This window comes from Dipodomys ordii, unplaced genomic scaffold (genome assembly GCF_000151885.1).
Source record: "Dipodomys ordii isolate 6190 unplaced genomic scaffold, Dord_2.0 Scaffold20, whole genome shotgun sequence".
NCBI lineage: Eukaryota > Metazoa > Chordata > Mammalia > Rodentia > Heteromyidae > Dipodomys > Dipodomys ordii.
In genome coordinates, this window is record NW_012267236.1 from 10,049,011 (window position 1) to 10,071,136 (window position 22,126).

Here is a 22,126-nt window from a genome sequence, read left to right on the forward strand (position 1 = left end):
GGTGCTTTGCGCCCCCGCCGTACACAAACATGGCGGCGCCCAGGACCCACCCCCCGGTCCCAGAATGCACCGGGGCAAGTGCAGCCATCCGGACTGTCGGGAAGATGGCGTCCTCTGGGGCGGAGCTGCAGATCCTAGTACAGTATTTGGTGTTACGAAAAGATTTATCGAAGGCTCCGTTCTCCTGGCCCGCGGGAGCGTTGGTAGCGCAAGCTTGTCACGCTGCGACCGCAGCTTTACATCTTCACCGCGACCACCCGCACACCGCCGCCTACCTCCGGGAGCTGGGGCGCATGCGCAAGGTGGTCCTCGAGGTGAGGCCCCGGAGCGGAGGGGGCGGGACGCTGGGGACTTGGGCCCGGATGTGGGCGTGGTCTGGGGCCAAGGCCTCGCTGTGGAGTGGTGAGGGGAGAGGAAGAGAAGCCTTCTAATGCTTGCGGCCAGCAGTGCTAGGGCTTTGTTTCCCAGGAGCCCTTCCCCCGGGCCGCGTCTCGGGCTGTTTACTAAGCGCGCACGCATCCCGCCAGGCTCACCGGCAGCCGGTGGCGTCGGCGTCCAGCACACTGTGCTCTTGAGCTGGGGGTTCCTGGCCCAGCCTTTCTAGCGAGACTGTCAGCCCGGCAAACCAGCCCAGAAGAGCCGAGACGCAACCCAAGGCCAACGGAAACGCTCATTTACCTGGCCATGACGTCAGTTATTTTTAAGTGTTTTAATTTTCTTGTGCCGATCCCGGGGCTTGAACTCACGGCCCAGGCGCAATCCCAGAGCTTTTCTGCTTAAGGTTGGCCTTCTACCACTTGCGCTACAGTTCCACTTCCAGCTTTTTGGTGCTCAAGGCAGATAAGTGTCTCAGACTTTCCTGCCCAAGCTGACTTCGAACCGTGATCCTCAGATCTCAGCTTCCTGAGTAGTTACGATTACAGGTGTGAGTCACCAGTGCCTGGGTCTATTTGAAAATATTTTAGATGCTAGTATCAAGCGTAGCATCAGAAATACCAGGTACCAGTGGTGTAAATTGGTACACTTAAAATAATGGTAAGTTTCTTTCTTTTTGCAAATAGCCAGACAGATCTTATACTATGTCGATTCTACTGCTAGAAATCCCGTATTTCTTAAGAAAATAATCAGATGCACTGAAAAAGCACAAAAATATTCATAGGGCCATTTTTTTTTTTAAGAGAGGGGCTGGAAATGTGGCTTAGTTGTAGAGTGCTTGCCTAGCATGCATGATGCAGTGGGTTCGAGTCCTCCGTTCCACATAAACAGAAAAGGCTGGAAGGGGTGCAGTGGCTAAAGTGGTAGAGTGCTAAGAAGCTCAGAAACAGTGCCCATATGAGTTCAATCCCCAGGACTGGCAAACACACACACACGTGCACACGTTTGGCTGAGAATAGGGCTGAGAATGTGACTTAGTGGTAGAATGGATTTGATTCCTCAGTACTATATATATATAAACAGAAAAGGTTGGAAGTGGCTCTGTGGCCCAAGTGGTAGAGTGCCAGCCGTGAGTAAAAGAAGCTCAGGGACAGTGTCCAGGCCTTGAGTTCAAGCCCCAGGGTTGGCAAAAAAAAAAAAAAAGTGATAGCTTACATCGTAATCCAAACCACTTAGGAGATTGAGATATGTGGGTCCTGTTCCAATGCCAGCTTGGGCAGAAAAGCCCATATGAAGGGCTAGGAAGTTGGCTCAGTGGTAGAGCGCTTGCCTTGCATGCCTGAGGCCCTGGGTTCAATTTCTCAGCACCACATAAGAAAAAAGCCAGAAGTGGCACTGTGGCTCAAGTGGTAGAGCGCTAGCCTTGAGCTGAAGAACTGAGGGACAGCGCCCAGGCCCAGAGTTCAGGCCCCACGACTGCCCCCCCCCCCAAAAAAAGGAAAAGTCCATATGACTCCTATCTTCAGTTAATCAGCAAAAGTCTTTTCAGCAGTCAGCTCTCACTGTCTGAACTAGAAGAGGGATTAGGGATTGCTGTTGCAGGAACCTGTTGTAAGAGAACTACAAAAGGTATGGAAACAGGCTGGGCGTTGGTGGCTAACGCTAGCTACTCAGGAGGCTGAGATCTGAGGATCTCGGTTCAAAGCCAGCCCAGGCAGGAAAGGCCGTGAGACTTTTTTTTTTGTCGGTCATGGGGCTTGAACTCTGGGCTTGGGCGCTGTCCCTCAGCTCTACAGCTCAAGGCGAGCGCTCTACCACTTGGGCCACGGCGCCACTTCCAGGCCATAAGACTTTTATCTCCAATTAACCACCAGAAGAAAATTGGAGGTGGCTCAAGTGGTAGAGCTGAAGAGCTTAGGGACAGCGCCTAGGCCCAGAGTTCACGCCCCACAACGGACAAAAAAAAGGGGGTGGTAGCATAATTACTGACAACACATGCAACAATATCTCAAGAGAGATGAGAAAAATCTCTGTTCTATAAACAAGACTATTAAGCCTCTCCCTCTCTGCCTTCTTCCCAGCACTCCCCACCCACATGTCTAAGACCCTGTGGAGAGAATGGCAAACCAGGGAATCAAACTTCATGTGGGAAAGCTGTTTCTGAGAGGCCTCTATCTTTGTATGGCCTTTTGTTGTTTCCTACATCGGCTGTCCAATCTGTGTGCTGTGTCCTACACCTCCTAGGCCCCAGATGAGACCACCCTGAAGGAGCTGGCTGAGACCCTGCAACAAAAGAACATTGACCATATGCTGTGGCTTGAACAGCCAGAGAACATCGCCACTTGCATAGCACTCCGGCCATATCCCAAGGAAGAAGTGAGCCAGTATTTGAAGAAGTTCCGATTGTTTAGATGATTGCTACTTTGGCATATGTGATTATCAGCTGGGTCTAAAAGTAGAATACCATCTATCCCAAAGCACCATGTGTTTCCTTTTAATGTTGACTTGCTTTTGCCTTTCAATTACAACTGTCTATTGAGAGTCGAAACACGTGTTCGTATTAAAATCATCATTAAGAATTTCCTATTATTATTACTAATAATAAGTTCAAGTTACGTAAGCAGCAATATTATCTAAGGGTGATTGCCTAAATAGTAGATTTGGTTTGATTCCATTATGAGGGTCAAGAAAACTCATTTAACATGATAATCTCCAGTTCCACCTATTTCCCTTCTCCCTTCTACACATGATTTTATCCTTTTTTTTTTTTTTTCCATTGTGAGGCTTGAACTCAGGGCCTGAATGCTGTCTCTGAGCTCTTTTCTCAAGGCCATGCTCTACCACTTGAGACACAACACCACTTCTGGGTTTTGGAGTGGTTAGTTGGAGATAAGAGTCTCACAGGGACTTTTCTGCCTGGGCTGGCTTCAAACCATGATCCTCAGATCTCAGCCTCCTGAGTAGCTAGGATTACAGGTGTGAGCCACTGACATCTGGCTTGATTTTATTCTTTATAACTGACGACATTTCTCTGTGTGTGTGTGTGTGTGTGTATAAATGTATATATACGCATGTCATGAGATACAGAGAAGCCATATTTTGAGAGGTTGAATTGGGAGTCTTTATTGGAAAGTCGGTGTCAACAGGTAAGACTCTTGTAGACTCAGGTAGACCTGCAGCCCCACCAATACACTTAACACTGTTAGAAAACTGAGCCATGAGAGCTAGAGAGGAAAGAAAGCAGAAAAACAATACCAACAAATCAGATCAACTCCAATGGAGAGTGAAGTGGGACATCATGGTGACCAGAGGAGAACTCGGAGACAGGAGACATGAGGCATGGCATAATAGTGTCTGAGCTGGTCTGGGCCTAAGTAGGGGCAGGGGCAGGGGGCAGGGTCACAGGAATCTCATAAATTTAAGGACAGGACTGACAGGTCCAGTAATCTAACATCCCAAGTCCCCACCCCTACCTCTTGAAATTTGGGCACACCCATCACCTGGGCAGGGGGGCAATGAAACTTCCCTGCCTTTACCACGAAGACAAGGTGATACCAGTTAAACCCAATTCCTTATCATCCACCATGTGGCCAAGACGATGCTGGTTAGACCCAGTCTCCTTATTTCAGTATGCCAATATCTCTATTGAATGATGACTAATTCCTTTGGGTATATATCCAGGAGTTGTATAGCTGGATCATATGGTAGTTCTATTTTAAGCTACCTAGGAACCTCCACACTGATTTCCATAGTGGCTGCACTAATTTCCATTCCCACCTACAGTGTATGAGGGTTTTTTCCCTGCTACATTCTCACCAGCATTTGTTTTTTGTTTTCCTGATGATAGCCATTCTCACTGGGATGAGATTAGATCCCATGTAACTTTGATTTATATTCTCCTTATGGCTGAAGATATTCAACATTTTCTTATGTATTTATTGGCCATTTGTACTTCTTTTGAGAACTGTCTGCTTGGTTCATTCCTTTTAATTGATTGGGTTATTTGTTCTTTTGCTATTTTTTTTTTTTACTTCTAAATAGCTGGCAATGATTTTCTCCCATCTGTAGGCTGTCCCTTTACTCTTGTAATTGTTTTCTTAGCTGTGCAGAAGCTTTTAATTTGATGCAATTCTCTTTGTCACTTCTTATTAGCTTTTGGAGTCCAGTCAGAAACTATTGCCAAAGCCTCTATCTTGAAGTGTTTTCTTTAAGTTTTCCTCTAGCAATTTCAGAATTTCAGGTCTTGCAAACAGGCCTTTGATCTGATTGAAATGAGTTTTTATTTTGGGAGGGGGCAGTGAGAGTGATACTTGGGTCTGAACTCCAAGCTTGTTAGGCAAGCTGTCTACTGTGGAGTCACGTCTCCAGCCTGTTTCTGTGCAGAGAGGTGTGTGTGTGTGTGTGTGTGTGTGTGTGTGTGTGTGTAGTCACATCTCCAGCCTGTTTCTGTGCAGAGGTGTGTGTGTGTGTGTGTGTGTGTGTAGTCACATCTCCAGCCTGTTTCTGTGCAGAGGTGTGTGTGTGTGTGTGTGTGTGTGTGTGGAGTCACATCTCCAGCCTGTTTCTGTGCAGAGGTGTGTGTGTGTGTGCATGCCTGTATTAGGGCTTGAACTCAGGGCTTCACAGTCTGACTCAGGCCTCCAGTTCTGACTTTTGGTATAGATAATAAGAACTAATAGTCTTGAAGATAGGAGTCCTTCAGATATTTCTTCCTGTGCTGGCTTTGAATCTTGATCCTTAGATTTTAGCCTCCTGGGTAGCTACTATTATAGTGAAATGGGGAGGCTGGGTCTAGCCAGTGCCATCTTGGCCATGTGGTGGACAGAGAATTGGGTTTCACTGGCACCATCTTGTCCTCATGGTGGAGGAAGGTGAAGTCCCACCCTCCCAGGTGATGGGTGTGCTTGAATTCCTAAAGGCAGGGGTGGGGATTTGGATGATAGGTTACTGGACCTGTCAGTCCTGTGCCTTAACCTCGTAAGACTCTCCATCTTCCTGTGACCCTGCCCCCTGCCCCTGCCCCTATTTAGGCCCAGATCAGCTCAGACACTCTTACACCATGCCTCATTTTTCCTGGCTCTCCTTTGGTCACCCACTTTAGCTTTCCATTGGAGTTTGACCTAGTTTATTGGCATTCTTTTTCTGTTCTCTTTCCTCTCCAGCTCTCATAGTTCAGTTTTCTAAGTATATTCATGGTGTTGCAGGTCTTTGTGACAGAAGTCTGCCTGCAGACACCTGCTTTCTAATAAAGACTCCCAATTCAACCTCTCAAAATGTGGCTTCTCTGTTTCTCATGATCGAGTTACCTTACAACAGTTGGTATAAACACTAATACCTGGTCTTGCACTGCTTATTGTTTGATAAAGCTTCGCTTCCTACCCAGGTATACACCTAGACTACACTCTGCCTATTCTAGGCTTTGTGAGTCATAAGTGGGATGAAAGGCTCATGCCTCTATGTCCAACTTCTGTTGAGACAAAGTCTTGAAGACTTTCCTGTCCAAACTGGAACTTTGGTCCTCTCAATCTTAGCTGAGCTATTGGTGCTGTTTTTTCATGTTTGTTGTGACCTCAGTTGGCTATGATCATGTGGATAAATTTCTGAATTCTGTATTTTCCATTAGTCTATGTTTTTGTGCCAGTACTGTTGTTATTTTTGTTACTATGGCTGTATAATAACTTGAAATCAGATATTGTGATATCTTAAGGATTGCTTTGGCTATGATGTTTTCCATATGAATTTTGGGATTATTATTATTGTGTTTTTGTGCTGGCTGTGGGGCTTGAACTCAGGACCTGGGCACTGTCCCTGAGCTTTTTCTACTCAAGGCGAGTGCTCTACCACTTTGAGCTATAGTACCACTTTCAGTTTTCTAGTGGCTAAATGGAGATAAGAGTCTCATGGACTTTGTACCTAGCTGGCTTTGAACTGTGATCCTCAGATCTCAGCCTCCTAAGTAGCTAGGATTTATAGGCATGAGCCATTGGCACCTGGCCTTTAAATTTTTTTTAAATTAAATGTATTTTTATTGATATTATAAAGGTGATACACAGAGGGGTTACCATTTTATGTCAGGTAATGAGTACATTTCTTCTTAGACAATGTCACCCCTTCTGTCTCTCCCTCTGTTTTTCCCTCCTGTCCCTGTGCACAATGTGTATAGTTTATTTACAACATAGTGTCTAGTGAGTATATCTTCTAGCGTCTTCACGTTCTTTTACCAACATTTTGTAGTTTTTATTGTAAAGGTTTTCCCACCTCTTTAAATGTATTCCTAGGGATTTTTGTTTTGTTTTTTCGACTATTGTAAGTGCTATTTTTTTCTACTTTCCTCAGCATTCTTTGTTACTTATTTCTGTACATTGATTTTCTGTCCTGCTACTGTGCTAAAATGTGTTCATCAGATCTAAGGATTTTCTAACAGACTCTCTAGGGTCTTTTAAGATAGGATCATATCTTCTGCAAAAAGGCACAATTTGACTTGTTTGTAACTTGCATATCTTTTTCTTGCCTTATTACTTTAGCTAAGACTTCAAGCACTGTATTGAGTAAGAGTGGGCAGAAGGGACATCATTGCCTTGTTCCTGACTTGAGAGAAAATGCTTTCAGTTTACTATATATTGACTATATATTTACTATATATTGACTAAAGGTTTGGCATATGTAGTTTTCATTATGTTGAGGTATGAACCTTATGTTTCTACTTTCTTTGGGCCTTTTATCGTGAAGGAATGTTGACTTCTGAGTTAGTTTATACTTACCATGGAAGCTATTTCCCCTTCAATTTTGAAGGTTAACACTACTGAATAGTGTAACCTTGGCTGACAGTTGTTTCAGGTTTAGAAATTCATCACTTTATGCTCTTCTGGCCTAAAGGGTTTCTTTTAAAGGTCTGTTATTCTGACTTTCTTTGTAAGTAACTTGACCCTTCTCTTCTTACAGTTTTCAGCATTTTTTCCCTCTCCTTTTCCCATGTATGTGTGTACTGGGGCTTGAACTCAAAGCCTCATGCTCTCACTTGGCTTTTGCTTAAGGCCTGGGCTCTACTTGAGCCACATCCAGGCTGGCTTCCAACCATGTTTTTCATATCTCAGTCTCCTGAGTAGCTAGGCTTATGAGCTACTAGCACCCTACCAATCAACCTATTTTGAGAGTGTATAAAGTGCTGCCCTGGAGAAGTCCTAGGGGAGACCCAGGATTTCTGCAGGTGTAGTAGCCTACAAAAGTGCTACTTTCCCGGGCTGGGAAAGTGGCTCAGTGGTAGAGCGCTTGCCTTGCATGCCTGAGGCCCTGGGTTCGATTCCTCAGCACCACATAAGCAAAAAGAAAAAAGCCAGAAGTGGCGCTGTGGCTCAAGTGGTAGAGCACTAGCCTTGAGCTGAAGAGCTGAGGGACAGTGCCCAGGCCCAGAGTTCAGGCCCCACAACCGGACCCCAAAAAAAAAAAAAAAAAGTGCTACTTTCCCAAATAGCACACAGAGTATGCTGTAAGAATAGAGGACACATCCTTGAAAATAATCTTAGGCTCTGATAAGTTTCTTTTATGTGAACAACAGTTTAAAGTACTTCCAGGCTGGCGTCAATGGCTCACATCTGTAATCCTAGCTACTCAGGAGTCTGAGATCTGAGGATCACAGTTCAAAGCCAGCCGAGGCAGCAAAGTCCGTGAGACTCTGATCTCCAATTAACCACTAGAAAACCAGAAGTGGCGCTGTGGCTCAAGGTAGAGCTCTCACCTTGAGCTGAAGAGCACAGGGACAGGCACCCAGAGTTCAAGCCCCATGACTGACAAAAAATAAAAAAAAAAAAAAAGTTCTTACATATATTCTGCCATGTGGACAGTGTAGTCTCAAATTTTACAGATTTGGCTGTAAAGGCTTTGATTTGCCTGCGATAAGTCAGTGGGAGGACTGGGATAGAAGCCCAGGCCTTATGCCAGTCCAGTTTTTTTACTCTTTGATCGTAATGTGGTCTTTCCTCATCTAGATAGTAACTACTGGGTGATTTAGGAAAGGGTTATGAGTAGTTCAAGTGTAGAAAATCTGTAGTTACCGTTTGAAATTGGCTAATTGATGTTTCAGATTAGAAATCAGTCTCCTGTGACTGTGAATTGCGTGACTCAATGCCCTAGAGTCCAATTATCTTTGGGTGAGCTGATGGAATTGAGTTTCTGAACTTGCAAAGTGAGGATCAAAGCCTAGGTTACTGCTTCTCGTGGATTGTCAGAATGCACAGGAGGACTGCTGTTAAAGGGTATGTGGAAATTCACTTGTTTTAATGTTTAATTAACATATTAACCCCTCCCCCCCCAGATGCTTGGTGGAGCAGCAGGCCTTCCTCCTTTCCTTGCCTTCCTCCTTTCTGGGTCTGTGACAGTGAGCTACTGTTACTGATGAAAAGCTGGTAGTGTGGAGAACCAGCTGTGATTGCCTTCCAAGTCTTAGGTGTCCTCTGAGGTCAGGCTCAGGGCCCCAGTTTTTCCTTATCTAAGATCCATATGTAGTAGGGTTTTCTGAGTATGTGTGTGTGTGTGTGCTTGTATTGGGGCTTGAACACAGTAACTAGGTACTGAGTTTAGGTACTGAGTTTTCACTCAAGACTAGTGCTCTAAAGTGTAAGTTTTGAATGCTGGCCTACGTTGGATTTTAGCTGTGGGTAAATAAGTGAAACCCCCATGTTCCAAACCTTAGTTCTTGAGAAATCAGACAAACCAGAGAAACAAGTTACCTTCATTATGCTAGATTGCCTAAACAGGGTTGATCTTCATTATTCCACAAGAAAGTGTGAGTATACAAGGAAAATACTTTCACTAAAATTGTGGCCTAATTGGTTTCACTCATCAGAAATATATTGTTGCTGTTTTTGTGCCAGTCCTAAGGCTTGAACTCAAGGGCCTGGGTGCTCTGAGCTTTTTGCTCAATGCTAATGCTCTACCACTTGAGCCACGGCTCCACTTCATAGCACTTGCCATCTGATATACTACCTGCGTGGCATCAATCAACCTTCATTAGAAAGCAAGCTCCCTGAGGAACAGGATTAAAAAATTTTTCCTCTTTGATATATTGACAGTGCTGAAAGTGTCTGGCAAATAGTATCAGTTACTATCTCTATTGTTACCTTAAAATATTCATTGTTACTGGGAACCAGTGACTTAGGTCTGTAATCCTGAGACATGGAGGGTTGAGGATCAAAGTCAACCTGGATATACAAGTCTTCAAGACTAAATCTAATTAACTAGTAAAGTGCTAGGATGGAGGCATGGCTCAGTGGAAAACCAGCAAGAAAACCAAGCCAGAGCTTGCAAGGCCCTGGGTTAAAACCCCAGTACCAGTGTGCATGTGCACACAGACACAGAGACACTCACACACACACACACAAATCTGATTTACAATGTTCTATTTTCACATATACCTTTTTCTAATAAGTCTTTACAAAAAGTTTTAAAGGGCAAGTAGAATGACAAACTAAAATCCAGGTTTGGAGATGCATGATTCTTTGTTTGATTTGGTCAGACTTTAAATTCTAGCTTACTAAATGATTACTAGCTAAAATATAATTGACATCAGGAGAATGTTAACTTTAAAAATGCTTATTTTGGAAGTGGCACCGTAGCTCAAGTGGTAGAGCGCTAGCCTTGAGCTGAAGAGCTGAGGGACAGTGCCCAGGCAGAGTTCAAGCCCCACGACCAACAACAACAACAACAACTTATTTTGGAACAAATCTTCTTAGTCTTATCCCCAGCTACAGATTATTGCATTGAAGAACCAGAAGCCCAGGCTCCTGGCTAGATAGGGCTAGTTATGAAAAGCCTGAGCTATCAGCAGGATCAATTTCCAAAGGACGTTGGGGCCCAGAGTCCAGGAATGCATGTTCCTTCTGGAGCCAAAGGCTGACTTCATTACTTTCCAGCCCACCAGCTGACAAAATGTAATGACATGTTTATGAGTGCTCAGAACACTAGTGAACGATTTAAAACCCCAGCTCTCTGGGGTCCTTGACTACCTTCAGGCCTTCATACATGTGGCTGCCCTTAATTCCTCTTCTGTACCACATTGCCAATCTTACCTCAACTCCATCTCTTTGTTCTTCAGACAAGGTCTTGCCCATGAGGCAGTTCAGAACTCTCCTTTTCACCTTTAACCCAATGTCCACTGTAACTAACCCCCTTCCATCCTATGAGTTTAAGTTCCATTAGGCTTCTAGGAGCTTTGGATAAAGAATACAAGTGTGTCAAGTGAGTGAATGAGGGTAGAGCATTGTGGGTTTGGTGGACACGCAGACAGGTAAAGAAAATTTAATGCTGGCAAAATGGGTTCTGGATGGAGAATATTTCCTTTGGTAGTACTGTCCAATAAAAAAGAATTTATGGGCTTAATTAAATCATTAAAACTGTGAAGGCACAGAGATGGTCAAGGATCAAGATGCTCTGACCTGGTCACTGTATTCAGGTACAGCTGCTCTTGGGGAAGAGCTGTTAGTGTCAGCAAGGACGTCAGTGCATCTCCCATTATAGCAGACATAAATCTAACACCTGTGGGAATGGGACCTACCTTTGGCAAATCATACAGAAAGCTGTTTCCCTACTTTCCCTCAATTGTTTCAAATTATTCTCTGCTTCCCCCTACTACCTCCACCCCCCCCCCCCCCCCCCCCCCCCCCCCCCCCCCCCGCGTGCTGGTCCTGGCACTTGAACTCAGGGACCAGGCACTGTCCTTGAGCTTTTTTTTTTTTGGTCAGTCCTGGGGCCTGAACTCTGGGCCTGGGCGCTGTCCCTCAGCTCTTCAGCTCAAGGTGAGTGCTCTACCACTTGAGCCACAGCGGCACTTCCGGCTTTCTCCTCTTATAAGGTACACAGAAATCCAACTTAGGGCCTCAGGCATGAAAGGCAAGCACTCTACCACTGAGCCACTTTCCCAGCCCTGTCCTTGAGCTTTTTAAGCTCAAGGCTAACTTTCTAACACTAGAACCACAGCTCTACTTCTGGTTTTCTGGAGTACTTTGAGATAAGAGTCTCACAGACTTTGCTGACTGGGCTGGCTTTGAACTATGATCCTAAGATCTCAGCCTCCTAAGGAGCTAAGATTACAGGTATGAGTCACTAGAGCCCAGCTAATTTACCCTCCTTAAGTTGGCACAATTAAGTATTGGTAGATTTTAGATACACTGGTAAGAAAATTGTTTTTTGTGTTTTTTGTTGTTGTTGTTGTTGGTCATGGGGCTTGAACTTTGGGCTTGAGTGCTGTCCCTCAGCTCAGTTCAAGGCTAGTGTTCTACCACTTGAGCCATGGTACCACTTCCAGTTTTCTGAGTGGTTTATTGGAGATAAGAGTCTCACGGACTTTCCTGCCCGGGCTGGTTTTGAACTATGATCCTCAGATCTCAGCCTCCTGAGTAGCTAGGATTACAGGCATGAGCTACCCATGCTGGAAGAAATTTTATTTTTATAAAGTACTGTCTCATGGTGATGGAGCACCCTGGAGTAAAACTGTAAGCAGAACACTATAAGCAAGATGGAGAAGACATGCTATTTGTAGTTCTCAAGTGCTGCCTGGATCAGATCTCCCTGCCCCAGACAGCGGGCCATAGTGTTTCCTCACCAGACAAATGACTATGTTAGCATTTCCTCAAAGCCCATACCACAACTTCATTTTGACCTCCTCAAATGTCACCGGGCTGGTTCAATATTAGAGTGACTTTGAGGATTTATGGTTTTAGGGATCTTCTCTTTTATTATCATTTAAGTACATTCTAAGTCATTTTGGGCTTTGACAAGTCCTACACACTGTAGGCTTCATTTTTTTCCCCCTATAAATGAAGAGGCAACCCATGAGGTTGTTAAACAAATTCTATTCAGTAGCTGGAAAAGTGGATTTCCTGTGGAATGACAGGATTACATAGAAGCAAGCAATTGTATTTTCCTCAAATGTAGCAATAATTTTAATCTGTACATACATAAAACAAACAGTGCAATTATAAAACCTTGAAGGTGACATGCATACTTTAAGGTGCAGTTGGGATGGGGGAGGATGTTTAGCATCTCCAATTTTTCCTTACTGCTTTGCTTTCTAGTTCCTTCTGCAAAAAGCGCTGAGTCAGGAAACTTCATCTGGAATGCTGAGTTGAAGGTGAACTTCCTGAAGTCTGCACATCCGAGTATCACAAACAAAATGGAAAAGACTTCCTAAAGCAGTTTGGTTAGGGTCTATAGTATGGCTGAGCTTTCAAGCTGGAAATGAATGAAACCAGGGATGCATTTTCAGAAAAACTAAAATGAGATAATGTTTGTAACTGAGTGTCCTATTTCTGTTTCATAGTTGCTACCCACATGAGCCCTTCCAGCAATTTTGAAATTCGGCATAGTTTCTGAATAGATGCTGTTTGATGGAGTTATCTATAGTAGGGGTGGTAAGATGCAGAAAGAAGGACCTGGGGAAATGGCTTCTTCCTTGAAGTCTGAGTCCATGCTCCTCATCCACATTGGTTCTTATGGCCTTTTCTCTGCCATGCAGACAGAGGTAGCTGGTACAGAAGATCAGCGCTGTCATCGTTCACAGGCCCAGGGATGCAGATCAAGGAGAGCGATGGGGGTCACCTTTGTTTTCCACAATGACTTCCTCAAGTTTGCCTGGCCTGTGGTGGAACTTTTAGATTGAGTCAGTTCACTGGCTCCTTTCTCAAGAGGCCAGGATGAGATGGGATGTGGCAGAGTGACAAAGACACAAAGGGAAAACATGGTGCCAACGAGCCTCAGAGCAGGATAGACCTACTGTTATTTGCACTGATGGAAATTCAATTTCCCAAAGTCAATCTAATTACAAAAAAAAGAGAGCAGATTTTCTTTGAGCACTAATTTCCCTCTGTACAAGTGACTTGTGCACCTCTGGTCAGTGATCCCAGATGCTCCGGGCAGTCTGCACCAGCTCAGCTGTAGCAGCTCTTTCTGGCACTGGCACTTTGCTCTGAGCCCCAATGCAAATCCACACATGGCATCATAGTTACTAAAATAATAAAATATTACTAGCCAAATGTAACTGCAATCCAATTAATGTTATATTTCACACACAAGTTTAGAAAAATCAAGAGTATGATCATAAAAGCATAAAATTAAACAAAAGGAAATCAATTTCTACAAGAAATCAAATATATTTACAGTGAGATTTAAGGGAAAAATAAGCTACTTGGAGCATAAATTTTATTTTATTTTAAATAACTTGAGCTACTTCAGCGGTTAACACAAAAGCAGAAAGAACAGGCTGCCTTCCCCCAGCCCCAGATTTAATAAGAAAATTGTATCTACAATAATTGACAGAACTCATTTTGTGTCCTGCAATCATCTCATCAAAATTATTGCATTTTCCCCAAACCATATTTTTGGATTCCTCTGTGAGTATGCCATCCTCCTTTCTGGAGGCAACTTGGTTTAAATCCATCTTTAAGAAGGGGAGAAGGGATACATTTGTGGAGGTGAAGTATTCTCTTGAAGCCAACAGATACGAGTTGCTAGAAGAAGCTGATTGTACACACGAGCTGCCTAGGGGTGGGGGTGGGAAGGGCTGTTGGTTGTGAGGAACATGACAGCCTTGGTGGACGGACACAAGCAAAGTCACACAGGCCCTCCTTCCTGGGCGGGGTCAGGACTGAGCTAGCGAGGCACAGCTTTGTCTTCCCCTTAGAACTTGTCATTTTGGTTCTTCTCCAAAAGCCTTCATCCAGATAAGAAGCCAATGACTGATTACAAAAATAAGAATAATTAAATTTGGCTCAAGAAATAGATTGTCCAACTGTCTGCCTTGTTATTTTTTCCAATATCCAAGGCCTTTACAAAGAAAGAAAGAAACAAACCGTCTCTCAATCTCCCAACAAAAGTGAACTGTTTTGTTTTGTTTTTTGCTCCAAATGCTACGACCTGAAGAATGGCTGCAGATTGAGATATCAAAAATCTCAGAAAAATATATAATATATTTTTATATCTCTGTATGTCTATTTTTTAAGTTTCACATTCCTTTAAAAGTGGTTATTCAGTCAGTAGCTGCTGAAGGAGGCTCTTCTGCGGGGCCTGGGGGGTCTGTGGTCCTGATGTGGGTTTTTGAGCTCCCAGTGGACCAGGCTGGTTCAGGTAAGGGTCCCCGCCTACCAGATTCACTGTACACTGGACGTCAGCAAACACCTGAACCTGTTGCACCTGCTGGAACACAAATAAAAGATGTGTTTAGACAGAAGGGTCTGCCCCCCCGGCTTATGAGTGGGTACTACTTGAAGTGGAAACTCACTAGAGCATTCCTCTAGTCTGTAGTCACCACAGAGAAGAACTCTTCTGTCTTCTTGTCCTACAAAAAGAAAATCGCTGCACTCATTTTGCTCAGGGTTCTGGAAAGTTCACACTTTAAAATAAGATCAAAATTGGAATGGTCACGCCTCCTACAGGTTGCCATCAATACCGAACGTGAGCACCATTGCTAACACTGGTGAGGTTAGGAAAAACCCAGTTTCAGAGTCTGGGAATCCTGTGGTGGGTTTTAAAAAACAACATGCTATTCAGAAAACCAGTTTAAAAGCATTCCACAGGCCACTTTAGTAGGTTTAAAAAAGTCTTATGATGTCACTGAGAAATCAAGGGCTATTACTCAAAATAAAACCACCACAACTGAGGAACAGGACCTCAGCTCACTGAGGTTAATGTCCATGAGGTTTGTGTTGAATCTAAATATATTATTATATACTTTCACATATTGGCTTTAGAATTACAATAAAATATCCAAACAATTTTATATTTGACTTTTTCCCCATAGATAATCTACTTAAACACAAGGTAAAAATAACAGCAAATCTATGAGCTGAGGACAGTGTGAATTTTCCCTTTTAACTACTTTCAGGAGTAACATTCTTTTAAACTGTCTCAAGTTGCACAGTCCTAGCATATTCTAATAGGAAAACAAAGCCAGAAGTTAAGACTTTATACCAATCAGCCTTATTAAAAGGTAGCCTACAGAACTGAGTAGGGATATCACATTTCTGGATGTACTGGAACAGAAACACCTTGTAAAGTATCTAGGAGCACCTAAGTGTATCACACTTGTGCCTCATGTTTAACAGGCTCACAAAGTATTTTAGCTTAGTACATTTTTCATCATCCATCACTAATGCATTTAGCCAACTTTCACTGGCCAAATGTTAAATGTTCTGCCTATCAATACCAGTTTAGCCATGATGGATCCTTAATCCATTTATGATCCTACTCTGCTTCTTCTAAGGTAAGGCAGACCTTCTGGGCTTGAGCATTTGGAAACTGATGAGCTAAATTTCTTGTTAGGTTAGTTTCCGTATCTTCCTTTTCCCCTAGTTTCCCAGATTTTGTTTCTAAGCCTTACATGTTCCCATTCACTTTCCCTTTGCGCTCTTTCTGTGTATCTACAACACACTGGCTCTTTGAGGCTATTCTTTGACTGTGCTTTGCTTTTTCCACCCAGTATCATTTTCCTGCTAGACCTTCCTCTCTGAGCAGGTCAATCCCCTCCTAGCCCTCTTTGTTTCTCAGGTCTAGGTTTGTTATCTCTTCTCTCCTGCTGGCCTCGGCCCCATCCCACCTCTCTACCACAGCTGGACTCTAGTGCTCTCTTTGTCTTTTTAGTCTCTCTTTCTACATCTTTGTCTATATTTCTATCTAACTTATCTCCCAGCTTTTGTTTGGAAAACAAAAATACAGGAGAAAATAGAGATATCAAGGTAGACTGCAACAGAAAGAAGATTATGCCCTGAAACTTCACGTGAGCACAAACTATACTGGTTTTTAAGAAACTGATAGTTTAATAATATATAGTGTCACATCTGTGTTTCTAAATATGAAATATTAAGTCATACACTAAGGTGGTTTTATCCGTAAGTATTTAAAAACATTTTGATAATAATAAATGAGAGTCAATTTGTTTTTGGGTTTTTTTTTTGGGTCTGGTCGTGGGGCCTGAACTCTGGGCCTGGGCGCTGTCCCTCAGCTCTTTAGCTCAAGGCTAGCACTCTACCACTCGAGCCACAGCGCCACTTCTGGCTTTTTTTTTTTTGTTTAAGTGGTGCTGAGGAATCGAACCCAGGGCCTCATGCATGCAAGGCAAGCACTCTACCACTGAGCCACCTTCCCAGCCCAATTCTGTTTGTTTTTAAGAAGGGTATTTTAAAAATCTGTTTAATTTTTGTTTTACAAAAACTAGGAAGACTAAGCCAAATTCTGAAAATCCATGTTAGCCATTTGGACCCTTGCTTGAAAGGAGGCGGCCTTGGATCAGATCTCAAGACCTTTTCACATTGCCATACCCCCAGACAAAGCCTAAAGCAGAAGCCTAAGATCTGCCTGGAAGAAGAATGGGATGAGAACTAAGTGTCAGCCTCTGGAAATTTTTCAGCAGGGCCCTGAAACGTTAAAACTTGCTTGTTTTGCTTTAAGTAATTTGTCATGCTGCCCAGTACAAGTCTCTGTGAAGTATGAGGCTTTTAAAAAAACTTCTAGTGAATGAAGACTGCCTTCATTTCTGCATCATAAAAATGCCCTCTTGGGTTGCAAATGTGGTTTAGTGGTAGAGTGCCTACCTAGCATGCATGAAGCCCTGGGTTTGATTCCTCCGTACCACATACACCGAAAAAGCCAGAAGTGGCGCTGTGGCTCAAGTGGTAGAGTACGAGTGCTAGCCTTGAGCAAAAGAAGCTCAGGAACAGTGTCTAGGCACCAAGTTCAAGCCCCGGGACTGGCAAAAAAAAAAAAAATGCCTTCTTGACCCTCATAGGACTGTAGTCCTATTTGCTAGAGCTCAGATTCTGTTTTTGTTTTTTGTTTTTGGTCCAGTTGTGGGGCCTGAACTCTGGTCCTGGCCACTGTCCCTCAGCTCTTCAGCTCAAGGCTAGCGCTCTACCACTTGAGCCACAGCGCCACTTCCAGCTTTTTTTTCCCTGCTTATGTGGTGCTGAGGAATCAAACCCAGGGCCTCGTGCATGCAAGGCAAGCACTCTACCACTGAGCCACCTTCCCAGCCCCTAGAGCTCAGATTCTGGACACAGTATCCTGACCTTTCTCCTCTAGAGTGAGCTGTCAGTGCCCCGCCCTTCACCTCCTCCACTCAGGATAAGGCCTACACTGACATGTGTATCAGTCTTCCCTTTCAGGAATGACTTCATTTATAGGAATGAGTCAGATCCCTTAGTTCAGTATTCAAAGCATCTACAAAGTCACTCTGTCTACTGTACCAATTTTGATTCCCTTTATTTTCAGTGGTTTCCCATAATTATGCTAATTATGCTATTATTATTTCTCTGTCTCTATGACCAAATCCACCCCCAATATGGCCTCCAACAAACACCTCAGCTTTCTTTCATGTGGCCTGAGAATGACTTTTAAGCCCAGTTTAGTCCACCTCCTACATAAATGTCCTCTCACATTATAACATTCTTTCTTCTGCCCTTTTCTCCCTTTCCTCCCTCCTTTCCTTTGTTCTTCCCCCATTTCCTCTTTCTCTCCCTTGTACAGTGCTGAGGATGGAACCAAGAGCCTTGAGCATGCTAGGCAAGCACTCTACCACTAAACTATGCCCGATCCCTATTTCTCCTTTCTTTGAATGCCATGACTCTTGTTACTTGTAACATAAATTTGATAGTTTGCCTTCTGAAGTACGTGACAATTTATGTGTATGTATCTGTATTAGAAGTATCTGAGTGTGAAGCTCACTCCTCCTCTTCCTAGCTGTGTGAATGTTACATGTAGTTACCTTCCCCAGGTTCAGTTTCTTTATCTGTGAAGAAGAGAAATACAACCTCCTTTACAGAGTTATGGTGAGGCTTAAATGAGATAAAGCACACAGTGCCAAGCACAGTGCCTGGCAAGTCAGAGATTTTACAATCAAACTTCCTTTCTTCTCTTCTCCCCACAATTTATTTAAAGGGCAAGGAAGATATGTATATTTCTTTCTCCATATGTAGCATAATGCTTATGTTAAAAATATTAAGAGACGAAGGACTAAACCAGGCACCAGAGTAAACTAATCCCGCCCCCCCCCCGCAATTCACACTTAGGTTAGCAGAGGAAATTGGTCATCTTGATGTTTGGAGGCAGAGTTCAGAGTATATGGCATGCACTGTTTGTCTCAACTTAGGGAGATCTTTTGAAGTGTTTTGATTATAGATTAGTTTTAACAGTGTGTTTCTTAGCATTTAGTGGTCATCTTTGGGTTTTTATTTGTCCCCAAAAGAACTGAATTAAATCTTCCAGAAAGCTTATCTCATTTAACCCTCTGAACAATCCTGTCAGCAGGTACTTGCTAGCTCTGTGGTCAAAGAGCTACTCAGGAAAGTTCTGCACATGCCCACGGGGATGCAGCTAGAAAGAGCAGAGCCAGGACTCATTCATACCAAGGTCAGTCTCGTAATTACCATACTATGAAACATCCTCCATGTGTCTAGAGTACATTTGGCAGCTCTGGGCATAGAATTTTCTTACTGACCTGTGTTCCATCTGCTTCTGTTTTAAGAAGGTCAGTGGATGAAAGCTGGTTGCAGTAGAGGCCTGTGTGTCTTACTGCTGGATCGTTCATCTATTAAAGATAAATACAAGACCAAATTACAAGCTAGTTATTTAAGTGAAGACCAAATTCTTTAGTGGAAAACTGACAGAAAACAATTTACCATGTCAATGTGGGGGTGGAGAATATGTAAGGGAACACAAGGGGAACTTCTAGGATGCTAGTGACATTCTGTTAGTTTAAGTGTGTGCACTTTGTATACTTTTCTGTATAGAATTATATATAATACTTCAATAAAAAGTTTCTGTGATGCACACATACATATGCCTTCCTCTTAAATTATTAACAGATTTCTGCTTTAGTCAAGGTTAAGTAGCAGAGATAGTATTTATCCTACTCACAGAATCCACTCAAAAAATGGGCAAAACATAGGAAACAAAGGTTCTCAAGATATAAAAACAAACAAACAAAAGGCAGTGAAGGACAGTAATCCCTGAGTAAGAATAGGAAAACAGCTGAGGAATTTCTACTGCAGTGATCACTGGCAGGCTCTATGAGATAAGGAGAAGTAGCTGGAATCCAGAGGGCAGAATGTCAGAGGGGAAAAGGCCAAAGAGGAAGCTCTGGAGATGTGCATATACTCTCAAGTCTGGAGCTGAGCCCTGATCAAGTCATACTGCAGGGGAAGAGTCACCTGAATAGATGACATGGACTCATTCCCAGCAACCACATAGGGTTGGGACTAGATCTTGATCCCAACAGCAATTATGGAACACATAATTCATGCTGTAACAGGTAGCATAGTATAATGAACTTGTTTCAAAAGTAAAGCAAAACTTGCCCCAGAACACACTGATTTTGTCTCACCAAGCAAAAAAAAAAGCAAACCATGAAGACATCAAACTATGTCCAAAAACTTAGCTATTTCTGACAACAAGGTTCAAGAATATTGATAGGAATATACACAAGTGAAACTCAGGTTTGACGGCCAATAAAAAATTAACAGGCATATAAAGTAACAGAAAATCATGACTCATAATGAAAAAGAATCTAATCACTTGAAATCAACCCTAAAACAGTTCAGATGACAGATAAGGGAGGTTATCATGACAGTCATAAAAATTATGTTCAAGTAGCAAGAGGAAATACTGAGCAGTTACAAAAGATATTTTAGAGATAAAGAAGATACAAAAATGATCCCAATATGGCAGGCATTGGTGTCTTAGACTTGTAAGCCTAGCTACTCAGGAGGCTGAGATCTGAGGGTCACAATTTGAAGCCAGCCTGGACAGAAAAGTCCATGAGACTCTTACCTACAATTAACCATTAGAATATCAGAAATGGAGCTGTGACTCAGTGGTAGAGCATTAGCCTTAAGTAGAAAAGTCTCAGGGACAGCGCCTACACCTTGAGTTCAAGCCCCAAGACCATCTCCCTTCCCCCACCCCCCAAAAAGATCCCAACGTAACTTTATTTATTTTTTGGGTCCGGTCGTGGGGCCCGAACTCTGGGCCTGGGCGCTGTCCCTCAGCTCTTCAGCTCAAGGCTAGCGCTCTACCACTCGAGCCACAGCGCCACTTCCGGCTTTTTTCTTTTTGCTTATGTGGTGCTGAGGAATCGAACTCAGGGCCTCAGGCATGCAAGGCAAGCGCTCTACCACTGAGCCACCTTCCCAGCCCCCAACGTAACTTTTAGATATAAACTTTCAATGTCTGGTATGAGAAATACATTGGACAAAATAAACAGATTAGGCATTACAAAAAATAGGGAATCTGAAACTATGGCAATAGATAATATCTAAAATGAAACATGCAGGAACTAGAGGGGTGGCTCAAGTGGCAGAGCTACCTGTGAGAATAAGTTGATGCCAATCAAGAAACTCAAGGTCTCCAGTTCAAAGTTGGAAAAAAAAATTAAAAGAATCAATCTCATCCCAACAATAAATCCTCCCCCAACTGCAGAGAATCAATGAACTCTATGGGATACCTTCAAATGGTTTACAACTTGTGAAATTACAGTTGCAGAAGAAGAGGGATGATATAAAACAATCTTTGAAGCTGGATGCATGGCTCAAGCCTCGCTACTTGGGAGGTAGAGCTTGGGGAATCATAAAAGGTCACCAAACTCCATCTCAATCAATGACTGGGTGCAGAGATGTATGCCTGTCATCTCAAAGCATGGGGGAAACACAGTAACTGGGTGCAGCATCCAAGTGAGACCTTATCTTGAAAATAACCAATGCAAAAAGGGACTGGCAGAGCAGCTCACGTGGTAGCCTGCCTGATGCAAACTCCAGTACTGCCAACCTCCTCAAAACAAACAACCCAAAAAACGGTTGGAAGCAGTGGAAACTAAGATGTTGCCAAATTTCTGTAAAATTATACACCTATGAATTAAGAAACTCAACGAATCACATGAACAATAAACAATGAAAATCACACCCAAGTGTATCATCATCAAATTGCTTAACAAGTTATAAAAAGAAAGATTTAAAAGTCAGGCAGAGAGAAAAGTCAGTCATACACAGAGGAACAAAGATGAAAATGACAGCAAGTGTCTCATCAGAATGCTGACAGAATAGTGACATCTTTAAAGTACTGACAGCTGAAACTGCCAACCCAGAATGCAGGGAAAGAACCTCCAAAGATAGGTGAAACAGACTTTTGCAGACATACAAAAGACAAAAGACATACACTATACAAAGCACTAAAAGAAGACCTTCAGACAGAAGAAAAATATACCTTATGAAAATCTGACATTACACAAAGGAACGAAGAAGTGGTGAGTATAAGTGTAAATGCAGAAAATTTAAATTTGAAAAATTCTTTTAAAAATAGTAACAATTTTGGGCTGGGAATATGGCTTGGTGGTAGAGCACTTGCCTAGCATGCATGAAGCCCTGGGTTCAATTCCTTAGTACCACATAAACAGAAAAGGCTGGAAGTGGTACTATGGTTCAAGTGGTAGAGCGCTAGCCTTGAGCACAGAAAGGCTCAAGGACAGTGCCCAGGCCTTGAGTTCAAGCTCTAGGACCAGCAAAAAAAAAGTAATAATTTATTATAGGCTATCAGTATATACAGATAGAATAGGGATGACAACAGCACAGGAGGGAAGACTGAAAATATCCTGCTGTGAGTTCTCATACTATGTATGAGATGACTTAATATCATTGGAAGACAAGATGATGGAGAAAGACATAATACACTAATGCACTTACTAAAATAACAGAGCAGTTAAGTCAACAAAAGAGATGAA

The 22,126-nt window shown here is 43.0% G+C and overlaps 2 protein-coding genes across 2 annotated transcripts in view; one reads left to right on the forward strand and one right to left on the reverse strand.

The window, feature by feature from the left end:
* The first annotated feature begins 94 nt into the window (after window positions 1-94).
* Window positions 95-14,384, forward strand: Ptrhd1 (peptidyl-tRNA hydrolase domain containing 1). Its single transcript, XM_013013651.1, has 3 exons — window positions 95-314; window positions 2,620-2,751; window positions 12,444-14,384. Exons 1-3 carry the CDS (start codon window positions 105-107, stop codon window positions 12,495-12,497), a joined length of 396 nt encoding a protein of 131 aa, XP_012869105.1. The 5' UTR covers window positions 95-104; the 3' UTR covers window positions 12,498-14,384.
* The window catches only part of Ncoa1 (nuclear receptor coactivator 1), a 155,777-nt gene continuing 145,852 nt past the window's right edge, over window positions 12,202-22,126 (reverse strand). The window contains 2 exon segments of the mRNA XM_013013652.1: window positions 12,202-14,559; window positions 18,854-18,943. Coding sequence (XP_012869106.1) covers window positions 14,389-14,559; window positions 18,854-18,943 — 261 coding nt within the window. The 3' untranslated portion in view covers window positions 12,202-14,388.